At 35.5% G+C, this 12,594-nt stretch overlaps 1 protein-coding gene across 1 annotated transcript; it reads right to left on the minus strand.

Annotated features, from left to right (window-relative positions):
* Positions 1 to 11,202: 11,202 nt before the first annotated feature.
* Positions 11,203 to 12,369, minus strand: LOC140877467 (uncharacterized). The gene has a single exon (XM_073281002.1). The coding sequence runs from the start codon at positions 12,367 to 12,369 to the stop codon at positions 11,203 to 11,205; it is 1,167 nt and encodes a 388-aa protein (XP_073137103.1).
* Between the last annotated feature and the right edge of the window lie 225 nt (positions 12,370 to 12,594).

The following is a 12,594-nucleotide window of genomic DNA, read 5'->3' on the forward strand; positions in this document are numbered from 1 at the left end:
ACAACATCTGATATTTTTTATACTCAATTACCTTACAGTATATAATAGTGTGTGTGCAAATATAAGACAATGATAGTTATAGTCAAAATTTTATAATCGCGCTCTACTTTTAATACATGACATTGTGTTTTCTTACAAAAACTATTCTCATTTATTTATTCATATTTTTAATAGACTAATATACTCTTTCATCAATCCTACTACTTATTCACAAACTATTTTAATTATTTTATTTAGATAATTTCAAGCTTTTAATTTCTGTACGACTTCTTTCGCTTTTCTTGAAAATGGAGAGGAATGCTATATAGTATCCAAAAATTATAGTTTGTTGGTGACATTAAGCAAATAATAAAATTATCTACAACAACAAATATTAAAGAGAAATCTTACAAAGATTGTTGTTTCTCTCCCGCGGATAGTTATTATAAAATCTTTCAAGTTCAAATGTTTTTTTAAAAAATAATAATAATAATTTCTTCATATTGAAATTTAATTCTTAGTGTTGAGAAGTCTTTTAAAATTTTTAATTGAAACGGGTATGGTGATTAAATAATCAATGTAAATATTATAGTATAGATATTTTCAACTTCAAAGATTTGACATTAAAAAAAGGTCGAATTAACAGATGACAAAATCTTCAATGCTAATTTGATAAATGAGTCATTTTTTCGTTCAAGAACAATATAAATTCATAGAATGTTACCGTAAATGTAATTAATTTTTCGTGTTCAGATTTTATACATAATTTTAATTAACACTTGCAAGGATCGGATATGTATAATGAGATATAACTCGAATTATTTTATGGGGAGTGTTATTTACACTCCAATAAGTATTAATAACACTCCACATTACCTATTTAATTATCTACTCGACAATAATGTCCTTGTTAATTGTTTTTCTTATATAATATAACATTTTTATTTACCTTAAATAACTTAAAACTATATTTTGTATGTCAATAACAAGTTCTAACATTTTAAAATTTTATCGTAATTTTTAAGATACATAAAAATAATAATAAAAAAATCTTAGTTTAATCTTGAATATTGTTAGGATCGATTGAAATTCTAGAGGGGGGTGAATATACTTTCAAACAGTTTAGTAGGAAATATTGAACTCAATCAATTTAAAGACTGAGTTCGAGACTTATCTTAGTGTCAAATGCAGTTTGTCAAACAAAATATGTGCGAAAATATGTCAAACTACAGATTTAAAACATTGAGTGAATATCAGTTTAGGGTGTGTGTTGGTGATGAGTAAACTGAAATGACACGAGTAGTTGTTTATGGATGTTTGGAGATTTCAAGCACTCCTACGTCACCCCTTCTTCTACCTCGGAAGGATATCACTAGAAGACTTTGATTTATACAAGTAATTTGCACAAACCCAATCCAGTTTAGGACTTAAACACTGCCTAAACAAGAACTCCTAGTATAACACCTTAGTTTCAGTCCTAGACTAATATAAAAATAGAGTAAATGTAACTCGAAATTCTTAGCACAAAGATCGACCCTTCAATGATCAGAATAATGCTTTTGAACGTTTGTGCTTCGAGTTCCTTGATCGAATCTTGATCGTAAAGAGCTTTTCTTGTTCTCGTAAGAATGACAGAGTTTTCAGTGCATATTTCACGGCCCCTTCTGATGTTGATCAAGATCTCTATTTATACCCTTTGGATTGCCAACGGTCATAAGTTTGAATTTTTCTTCTGATAAGATTTGAATTATTCCCGTTGGATTTGTCACTATCATCAACGATTTCTGGTGCTGACATTCCCTTAGTATCGCGGCACTACCTTCTGCAGAGATGTCAGAGTACGGATGATCTTATCCGAAAATAGCACGGTAGTAAACTGTTGTAGATGAACTGGTGCAGTCAGTTTTGTAGGGGTAAACTGATGGATTCCGTTTAGCGAGGTAAACTGATTTGTATCCCTTTAGCGCGGTCGTTGATGGTTCAGTTTAGTGATTCAGTTTAGCAACATAAACTGTATCTGTAGGTCATAGTGACATCATCATTTTCTGAATATCAGTTTAGCCCTTTTGTTGTTGCTCAAGTAGTTTGGCTTTCTTTTGTAAATACCAAAACTTAATTTTCCAACAATTTTCTCCTTTTTGGTGTTTATCAAAATATTGTAATATATTATATAATAAACTGATATATATTGTCATCATGATAAGCTGATATTTATTGTTATGCAAAGTCAGTTTCAATTACGAACTCTTCCCCCTTTTTTTTATAAACTGAAAAGTATAGATCCGGAAGGAGAGATACAAGAGTAGATAACATAATAATCCTGATGTGAAAAAAGATAAACTATCTTCGATCGAAAGAAGATCTGTGAAATGATGAACTACGGGATTGTTGATGAGCTGCTGAGGTATTACGCTGTAGAGCTTGAGCTTCATGTTGATTTCTCAAGATATTCTGAGATAAACTTGTCAGAGTGTTGAGTTGCCGAGAAATTTCTTGAAAATTGGATTGAACTGAATTGTGAAAGGATTGAAAAAATTCATTCAAGTTGTCAACTTTTGTCTCCAAAGACTGATGAGAGTTTTGTAGTTGAGATAGTGAGATAGTCAGTTGATTTGAATCTACTAGGATTTTATCCAGTAGTGCAAGCTTTTCTTGAAGTTTACCAAGCTCAGCATTCATTGATTGTCTCATAAAATATATGTTGTTGTGGGTTGTTTGTTGATTCTCTTTGAGACTAGTGACAGTTTTGGATATGGCATAGACTGAGTTCTCAATCTGAGAAAGTGTTTGATACCAATCATCATCAGTCGTGGAAGTTGGAGATGGGAGTCCTTTGTCAGTGAATGAGAGATATTCTTTGGTAAAATCTTGCTTCTGTCCTTTAGGAGGTGATGGAGGTGTAGCTGCGATTATTTCAACTTTTTCTTTTCCTTTGTCCTGATTAGTTGATGATTCAGGAGCTGTATGAACAATCATTGCTAGAGTCTGAGATGGAGTCTCAGTCTCAATAGCTTTGTCAGAAGGAGATGAATCATTGATGATTTGTACATGTGGGGATGATTCATGTACTGGTTCTTGCAGCTGATTATCTTCAAGAAGAATTGGTGTGACTAATGAATCATCAGTTGAGTTGGTTGTCCGAAGTGCTTCTTCATTACTAAGCTTGGTTGGAGCAGGTGTGTCATCAAGTTGGGATGAGATTTCCAACGTGTGAGAGACTTCCTTGGATTCCGTTAGAACTTGTTCGATGGGAGTTGAGAAGGGTGACTCAACTGCTTGAGACAAGAATGGTTCTGTGATTTCCTTCTGAGAAAAGATGAGTGTCTCTTTTGTGTGGTCAAGAATTTGAGATGATGGTACTTCCATAGTGATCGGTTGAGGTTCTTCAAGTTCCTCCTGGAGAGATATTGGTGGCACACTTTCTTCCACGGATGATGCTGTTAATAAAGGAGTTGAATGATCTTCAGTTTCAATATGAGAGATGACTTCATCAACATTCATAAGTTGAAGCTCAGGTAGATTATTTTCAGTTTCTGATATATGCAGCAGCTGCTCAATGGATGTATCTGTTGTATTGGGGACAACTGAAGTTTCTCTTTGAAGTTCTTCAAACACCTAATCAATTGAATGGTTGGAGGATTCAGTGGAAGTATGACTTTTCTTGCTTTTCTTGTGTTTGGATTTGGAAGTGGAGTGTGATTTGTGTTTCTTCCAAACAAAGACCTCTGGAGTTTTCAACGTTTGATCAGTCTCCCAGAATTTTACTTCTGTTTGTATATTGATGAGATCAGTTTACAGTTGAGTGAATATGGCTCTGTCTTCATAAGAAATTCTGGCACATGGATCGTAACTGCTTTGAAATTCATCAACAATTTCTCCCAGTTTTGTTATCCTTAAGAGATCATAGAAGTACTTTCTTCTTATCAATGCATCTTGAATGTTGGCAGTCTTGACAACTCTCAGTACAATTTCTTCAAGTTTGACAAATTTTGACAGCTCATTCTTTTTGGTGAGATGCCTGGCCAATGTAGAGGTCCTGTATTGGTGCCAAGTATCAAAGATTTCAGCAGTACGCTTCTCAGCATATTCAAGTACCTCATCCATGGTTAAGTCAATTCGTAGTTGAATAGCATTGGATGGTCTGTCAGGATCTGAGGAGGATGCTATTTGAGAGCTTCCTGCTACTAGTCCAAAACTGAGTGAGTATATTCAACAATTTGTTTTGAAGATAAACCACCAATTGGTATTGTTGGAGGCAGGAGTACGATTGGTGAGATAAACTATAGAGTAGCTTTTTCTGAGTTTTAACGACTGTTCTCAAGTCTTCATGTGTTGGAGTTTCTAGAGATGGTTGAAGACTCTGAAGTGGTTATATCAGCATAGGCTGCTTTCCCTTGGAATCAGTTTTGGTTTGTAGCTCCTCACCTGTTTTATCAACGAGATGTGCATCTTCAGTTGAGGCCATATTTACTTGTTTAGGAATCACAGAAATGATTAGTTTGGATGGGGATGTGACAGCCTTTGCTTGTATTCTTGTACGCTTGGTTTGAGGCAGTTTAACCACTTCTTCATTATCAGTTTCATCACTGTCATATATCACAGAATTTATCTTCTTTTTGACTTGTCTCTTCACTGGTGTTTTTTGTGTCTTTGCAGTAGTTAAGTCAGTTGATTCTCTGGACTGAAAATTTTCTATATACTCAACATTCAGAACTCTAAGCTTGTGCAATTGAGAAGATGCTTGAAGAGTAATTCCAAGAGTTTCAAGAAGTTGACTAGCTTGTAGTATATATCCCGATGATTTCTTGGTGGGTGTTATAATTTGGACAAATATGTTAAAGAGGATATTACTCCAATTGATCTTCACACCTTTCATGATGGCAGTCATTACTTTGAACTTTCCAACAGTTAATTTGGCGAAGTCCTTTTGCCAAAATACTCTTGGCCACAATATCAGCCAACATTTGATATTCAGGCTTTAAGTCTCTTTTGAATCCAAACAGAGAAATTGGTTGACTTGAGCCAGAAAATGTGCTTTGAATTTCAGTGATATCAATATTTGATATAATGTTGAAGTCATTATTACGTGAGGTAGGTAAACTGAAGGTGTTGGCAAAAAATTCTTCACTGATTTGAATGGTGTGTCCGCCGGAAGAAAGTAACAGTACGCCATCATCCTTAAGTGTGCAGTTGTGATATAATGATAGCAAGTCCGTTTGATAGATATTCAAGTTTTTTATATCCAAAAAAGGCCGAAGTCCAAATTGTTCCAGAGCAGTGCAAACCTTGGATATCCCTGGTTTATCCATTCCGTACAGTGATTCAAAATCGACGGCAAGATCATTGAGAATGTAAACTGCGGATGAAGTAGCCATTGAGATTGTTCCCTGTGAATCAATAGAGTAATCGTAAGATAAGTTAAAGATAGATTTAGGGTTTATGATAGACTGAATTGTTGTATTTTGGATGACTTGGTCATTACGATACAAGAGTGGCGTGGCACACAGAACAATTTGAAATTCAAAACACATAGTATAGCGAGGCGGGAGATAGTACACATATTTCCCTCTAAAAATACTACACGTTACAACTATAAATAGTGAAATATAGTAGTATAACCGATTTTATAGTTTCAGTTGAGCAAATAAATATGAGTAACAGTGTTCCCTTCTTTGGTTTTGGTCAAAGTCCTTATGTGGCATGTGATGCATGTCGAGAGAGTTACTTTGAAATTGAAAAGAAAAAGGTCGTGGAGAGGGTGTTTGAAAAGGTGATGAAGGTCTGGTTGAAGATAGAAGAGCTCCACATGTATCATCATGCTCAGTTTCCTCCCAGGAAATATGAGGATGCAAAGGAAATAGCTCAGAGGGCGATGTACTACATGATAGCACTTGATACATTTGAGCCCTGAGACATTTTTAAGGAGAAAAATGTTCTCTATATGATGCTCAGTAAAGAGTATATCACATTGGTTCGTATTGCAACCGATGAGCTAATGGATCCTTTAGTTGCTCCTCTACGAGCATGGGTGACTAACTGGAGCTTTGAGATTTTCCTCAAGATGAGGTAAATAAAAAGTGTGTGATTTTAACCTTTTGATTTCATGTATTAATAAAGGAATTTTTACTAAACTGAATTTTGTGCATAAACTATTTTACTTAAACTGTATCGATGCAACTATTAAGTAAACAAAGGTAAACTAAAACAATAAGCACGAAAATCCATGTTATCAGATAATGATTACATGCAATCAAATTTTAGAGATTTTTTGTCATAAACAGTGCCTTATTTCATGAAAGTTATACTTAAGAAACTCTTGATATTATAAATATTTTAAATGTAATAAATGCTAGAAACTCTTCGATATATGGGCTGTTAGTCTATATATAAAAAAATGAAGATGTGCAAGTAAACATTAAATTAAGTAAAAGGAATGGAGAATTGGAGAGTTTCTCATGAAGATTTCATCGATGAGAAGCTTGCTCGTTTACGAGCAAAGCTGATTCAAATGCAGTTTAGGGGTCCAGATGCACTTGATCCTGAGGAGGTGCGTCGTCTAGAGAAGTACAAACAAGTGCTCGGAATAAACGACCCTTCGTATGTCCTTGGCCGTGAGGGCATACGACTCCTGCTCTTGAAAAAGGAGTTAAGGGTGGTGACCCTTTTCCATGGCCTGGAAGAGGTGAAAGATGGCCCACTGGAAAAGCATCTTCGCCTTTGGAAAATGGCTGTGGAAAATGAAATAGATATTGTAAATGGAGTTTATTAATAAAATATGCTATTTTGTTTGAATATGTTGTTATTTATATTTTTTATGTCTGTTACAAGCCTAAAATATAAACTGCAAAAGAATTATTAGTATTCCCCCTTAATGTATGCTTATATATTTTTAGGCAGAAAAGAGGAGTTTTATCGTAACTTAAACAATTATAATAAAATATCAATGCAGAGTCAGTTTAATAGCTTTGCAAAGAATTCAGTTTAGGTCATGCTAAACTGTTTAGACATTTTGCAATGGATAAACTAATTCTAATTTAATTCAATAAGTCGTAAAATATTTCGAAAATAAGAAAACTTAGACTCTGGGAGTGGTTTGCTGAAGATGTCTGCAGTTTGTTGCTCTGTTGATATGTGCTCCAGTCGGATATTCTTATTGAGTGCATGATCTCGGATAAAATGATGTCTAACTTCGATATGCTTTGTTCTTGAATGAAGAATGGGGTTGTAAGTAATTGCAATTGTGCTGGTGTTATCACAGAAGATTGGTGAATCCTGTTCTTCAATTCCATAATCCCTCAACTGTTGTTGAACCCAAAGCAGTTGAGCACAGCAACTTCTAGCAGCTAAGTATTCAGCTTCTGTTGTAGAGGTTGCAATGGATGTTTGTTTCTTACTGCACCATGAGATCAGTCTATCCCCAATGAATTGACATGATCCACTTGTACTTATTCTATCCATTTTACATCCAGCAAAATCAGCATCTGAGTAGCCAACTAGATCATGAGATCAGTCTATCCCCAATGAATTGACATGATCCACTTGTACTTATTCTATCCATTTTACATCCAGCAAAATCAGCATCTGAGTAGCCAACTAGATTGAAGGAGTTATGCTTAGTATACCACAGACCAACATTTTGAGTCCCTTTAAGATACCTTACTATCTTTTTGTCAGCTACGAAGTGGGACTGCTTAGATTTGACTGAAATCTAGCACATAAGCAAATTGCAAAAACAATGTTAGGTCTACTAGCTATTAAATAAAATAATGACCCTATTAGACCTCGATACATTGTTGCATCAACTGATATTCCCCCTTCGTCTTTTTCAAGCTTAATCGATACGCCCATGGGAGTTGTTGAAACTGTGTAGTTCTCCATACCAAACTTTTTGATTAATTCTTTGGTGTACTTAGTTTGGCTTATGAATGTCCCATTTTCCATTTGACGAACTTGTAATCCAAGAAAGAAATCCAGTTCACCCATCATGCTCATCTCGAATTTTTCCTGCATTAGCTTCGAAAATCTTGTGCACAGTTTGGGGTTAGTTGACCCAAAGATAATATCATCAACATATATTTGAACTAATAAAGTGTGATCACCTTTCGTGAATTTGAACAAAGTTTTATCAACTGTGCCTATTGAAAACTCGTGTTCAAGAAGAAATTTAGTTAAGGTGTCATGCCAAGCTCGAGGAGCCTGTTTCAGTCCATAAAGAGCTTTGTTTAAGTGATACACATAGTCTGGAAATTGATTATTTGTGAATCCCGGTGGTTGTTCAACAAAGATTTCTTCTTGAAGTTTTCCATTCAAGAAAGCACTTTTAACGTTCATTTGATAAACTTTGAAATTTTTGAAGGAGGCATACGCAATAAATATTCTTAGGCGTCCAGTCTAGCTATTGGTGCATAAGTTTCATCATAGTCAATTCCTTCTTCTTGCCTGTATCCTTGAGCTACTAATCTTGCCTTATTTCTAATTACAGTTCCTTCTTCATTAAGCTTGTTTCTGAAGACCCATCGAGTGCCAATAACTGATTAATATGTTGGTCTAGGAACAAGATCCCAGAATAAGTTTCTAGTAAACTGATTTAATTCTTCTTGCATTGCCTCTATCCAACAGCTGTCAGCCAATGCATCTTCAATTTTCTTTGGCTCTTCTTGGGATATAAAAGTTGCATGAAGAAGTTCTTTAATAATTTGTCCTCTAGTCCTTAGTGGTGCTGTAGGGTTACCTATCACCGAGCTGAGTGGATGTTTTTTGGACCATTTAAGTCTAGTATTAGGCTGATTTCCACTGATCACTTGTGCTTCCAGATCTTGATTAGTCATGTTGTCTTGACCAAGCTCCGTGTCTTCAAAATGAATGTGGTGATCTCGAGTCTCATGATGTTGTTCTTCAATATTCTCAACTGTGTGGGTTTGATGAATATCAATTGGTTGATCAATGTTACGATCCTCAACTACTGAGTCCACTAGTTCAAGTTCAGGAGATTGAAGTGTTCTTATAGGTGGTGAAACTTCATTTTCACTTTCATCCTGACTATCGTTGTCTAACTGTATTTCCTGAAATAGATCTGAGAGTTGATGAGTGTTAGTTGCAATATCATCAGTTAAATCTTCATCAAAAATAACATGAATTGATTCTTCAATATTTAGAGTTCTTTTGTTGAAGACTCTATATGCTTTGCTAATTGAGGAGTATCCTAGAAATATTACCTCATCCGACTTTGCATCAAATGCAGTCAGATGACTTTTACCATTGTTGTGAATGTAGCATTTGCTCCCAAAATTTTTGAGGTATGATACATTGGGTTGTCAGCCATTCCAGATCTCATACGGGGTTTTAAAAAATTTCTTGCATATCATTGATCTGTTCTGAGTATAGCAAGCAGTGTTCACAATTTTTGCCCAAAATCTTTGAGAAACTTTGGAGTCAGCTAACATGGTTCTCGCAGCTTCTTTAAGAGTACGATTTCTCATTTCTGCAACACCATTTTGTTGTGGTGTTCTAGCTGCTGAGAGTTCATGTTTGATTCCATAATGTTCTAAAAAAGATGATAAATTTTGATTGAAAAATTCAGTTCCTCTATCACTTCTGATTCTGTCAATCTTACTTGATTTTTCGTTAAAAAGTCTTTTAAAAATCTTGATTAGTTGAGAAGTAGTTTGATCTTTTGATTTTAAGAAAATGACCCGGGTAAAACGTGAGTAGTCATCAATAATGACAAGAGTATACCTCATTCCCCCTAAACTTGTTACTGGAATTGGACCAAATAAGTCCATGTGCAATAGTTCCAAGAATCGGGAGGATGAGTTATAGCCCTTATTTTTAAAAGATGGCCTAACTTGCTTCCCAAATTGACAGGCTGAGCAAACTTTGTCTTTGGAAAACTCAATTTTAGGCAGGCCTGTTACTAGATCGAGCTTACTCAGACTGGCAATAGTTTTGAAGTTAAGGTGATTCAATCGCTTGTGCAAAATCCAGTTGCGCTTAGAATTGGAAGCAACGAGGCAAACTGGTTTGCTAGACTGAATGTTCCAGCATACTTTATATGTGTTTCCATATCTGTTTCCTGTCAAAATAATGTTACCAGAGGCATCTTTAACAATGCAGTTTAGCTTTTGAAATTCAACGGAATGCCCATAATCACACATTTGAATAATGGTGATTAAATTATATTTCAAATTATCAACCAATATAACATCTTGAATGATAATGTTGTCGTGGATAATCTTACCCTTACCCACGGTCTTACCCTTTGAATTGTCACCAAAAGTGATAGTGGGACCATGGTATTTAACGAGTTCAGACAGTAGTTTATCATTTTCAGTCATGTGTCTTGAACATCCACTGTCTAAGTACCATGATTCCTCCTCCTTTTCCTTGGTACCCGCTACCTGCATTCACAAGGTTGAATAACTTTTGGTACCCACATCTATTTGGGTCCACGAGGGATTAATCCTTTAGGAACCCAAACCTGGAATACTTTAACCAGTTTACCAATTTCTGTGTTCCTATAGGTGCATACTAAATTAGATGCTCTAGATGGTGAAGTGTGATGTGCTTGTGAAACTATATGTTGTTTGCCTTTTTCAGTGTCCTTGAAGTTTCTATATCACTTTTGAACTGGACGTTGATTATGGTATTGACTTATATTTCCTCTCATGAGATTAGGTTGATATGCATTAGTCCGTTTAGGACTTTTAGCAATCTCTACCTTAGTTTCATGAGGATTGAAGCCGATACCAAATTTTTTTCTGTTCATCTACTCTATTTGCTGCCAAGTCATCAGGATAGGTTTTTCATTTTCATTTTCCCTAACTGCTCGTACAAATTTTATGTATTTGCCTTTGCACATGTTCAGTTTGGGTAGAGTACTTGATTCACCAGTTTCCACCGTCTTACCATATCCAAGACCAGTTTTGTCATGGAAAGGTATTTGTGAATCATTCATTTCTGTCAACAGGCTCGGAGATTTATTCCATGATCTTACTAATTCATCCATGTTATGTTTTTCTGTTGTAAGATTCATGATATCGATCTTGAGTTGTTCATTCTCAGTTTGGAGCACAGCAATCTTTGTTTCAAGAAAGTTTATCTCAACTGATTGTTCCCAGGAGGGTTCAATTGAGGTATCTTGCAGATCCTTTTGCTTGGCTCTGACTTCATCGAATGCTAAGGACAGTTGATGATACTCATTTGCCATATCATGAAGAGCTTTGATCAGTTCCTCTCTGGTAAATTCCTCAGAGCTGAAATCAATACCTGTTCACTAGTGGATGGAAGCTCACGATCATTTGCCATAAGACACTTGACCTCTTCTTCATCATCACTGGAACTAGATGAGCAATTTGATTCCTCTGAATCACTATCTGTTTCTGCCCACTTGGTTTTGCTGTCTTTTGCAACCAATGCTTCATGTTTCTGTCTTGATGTGTGTCTATCATTCCTTGAACTTTTCCTTTTGTCAAAGTTCTTTGGTTTGGGACAATCAGCAATAAAATGTCCTGTTTTCCCACAGTTGAAGCAACTTCTTGGTTCTTCGACTGTCTCTTTCTTTTGGAAATTTCTTCTGTGGGATCCTTCTTGGTTTCTTCTAATAAATTTGCCGAACTTCTTCACAAACAAAGATATGGCATCACTGCTCAGTTGTTCTCCTGATTTTTCTGATTTAGCTGGTGACTCTATTTTTATTTCAATCAAGGCCTTGGTTAATTGTGAGGTAGAATGATCTTCTTCTCGAGTCTGCAACTCGAATTCATAAGCTTTTAAATCTGCAAACAGGTCATGCAGCTCTAATTTATTCAAGTCCTTCGATTCTCTCATGGCCATTGTCTTTACATCCCATTCTTTAGGAAAGCCTCGAATTACCTTGAAAATAATTTCTCTATTGGGATATGTTTTTCCCAATCCATTAAGCTCAATAACAATGTTGCTTACTCTCTCATCAAATTTTGTCATTGATTCACCTGGTTTCATCTTGATGTTGTCAAATTTTTGAGTGGCGATAGACAGTTTGTTTTCTTTTGTCTGTTCATTTCCTTCACAGAGTTGAATCAACTTCTCCCAAATTTCTTTCCCAGTTTTGCATGTCTTGATTTTGCTAAAGGTGTTCTTGTCAAGTATTTTATACAAGATATCTTTAGCCACATTATCAAGATTTGCCTTCTTTTTGTCTTCAGCAGTCCATTCAATTCTTGGTTTCTCAATGTACTGTGGACCGCCTCCAGAAAGAGCTATAGCAGTATTGACTTTGGTGATCGCAAGAGGTACATCAGTGATGGAAAACCACATGTCATCGTCTAGTGCTGATAGGTGTGCTTGCATACGAATTTTCCAGTCATCAAAGTCTTCCTTGGAGAACATAGGAATTTTGTTGAATGGTGTCATTTTGGTTCAGTGCTTTAAGAGTAAGATAATAACCTCTCTGATACCACTTGTTAGGATCGGTTGAAAGTCTAGAGGTGGGGGTGAATATACTTTCAAACAGTTTAGTAGGAAATATTGAACTCAATCAATTTAAGGAATGAGTTCGAGGCTTATCTTAGTGTCAAATGCAGTTTGACAAACAAAATATGTGCGGAAATATGTCAAACTGCAGATTTAAAACACAGA

This window comes from Henckelia pumila, chromosome 2 (genome assembly GCF_033568475.1).
Source record: "Henckelia pumila isolate YLH828 chromosome 2, ASM3356847v2, whole genome shotgun sequence".
NCBI classification, from domain to species: domain Eukaryota; kingdom Viridiplantae; phylum Streptophyta; class Magnoliopsida; order Lamiales; family Gesneriaceae; genus Henckelia; species Henckelia pumila.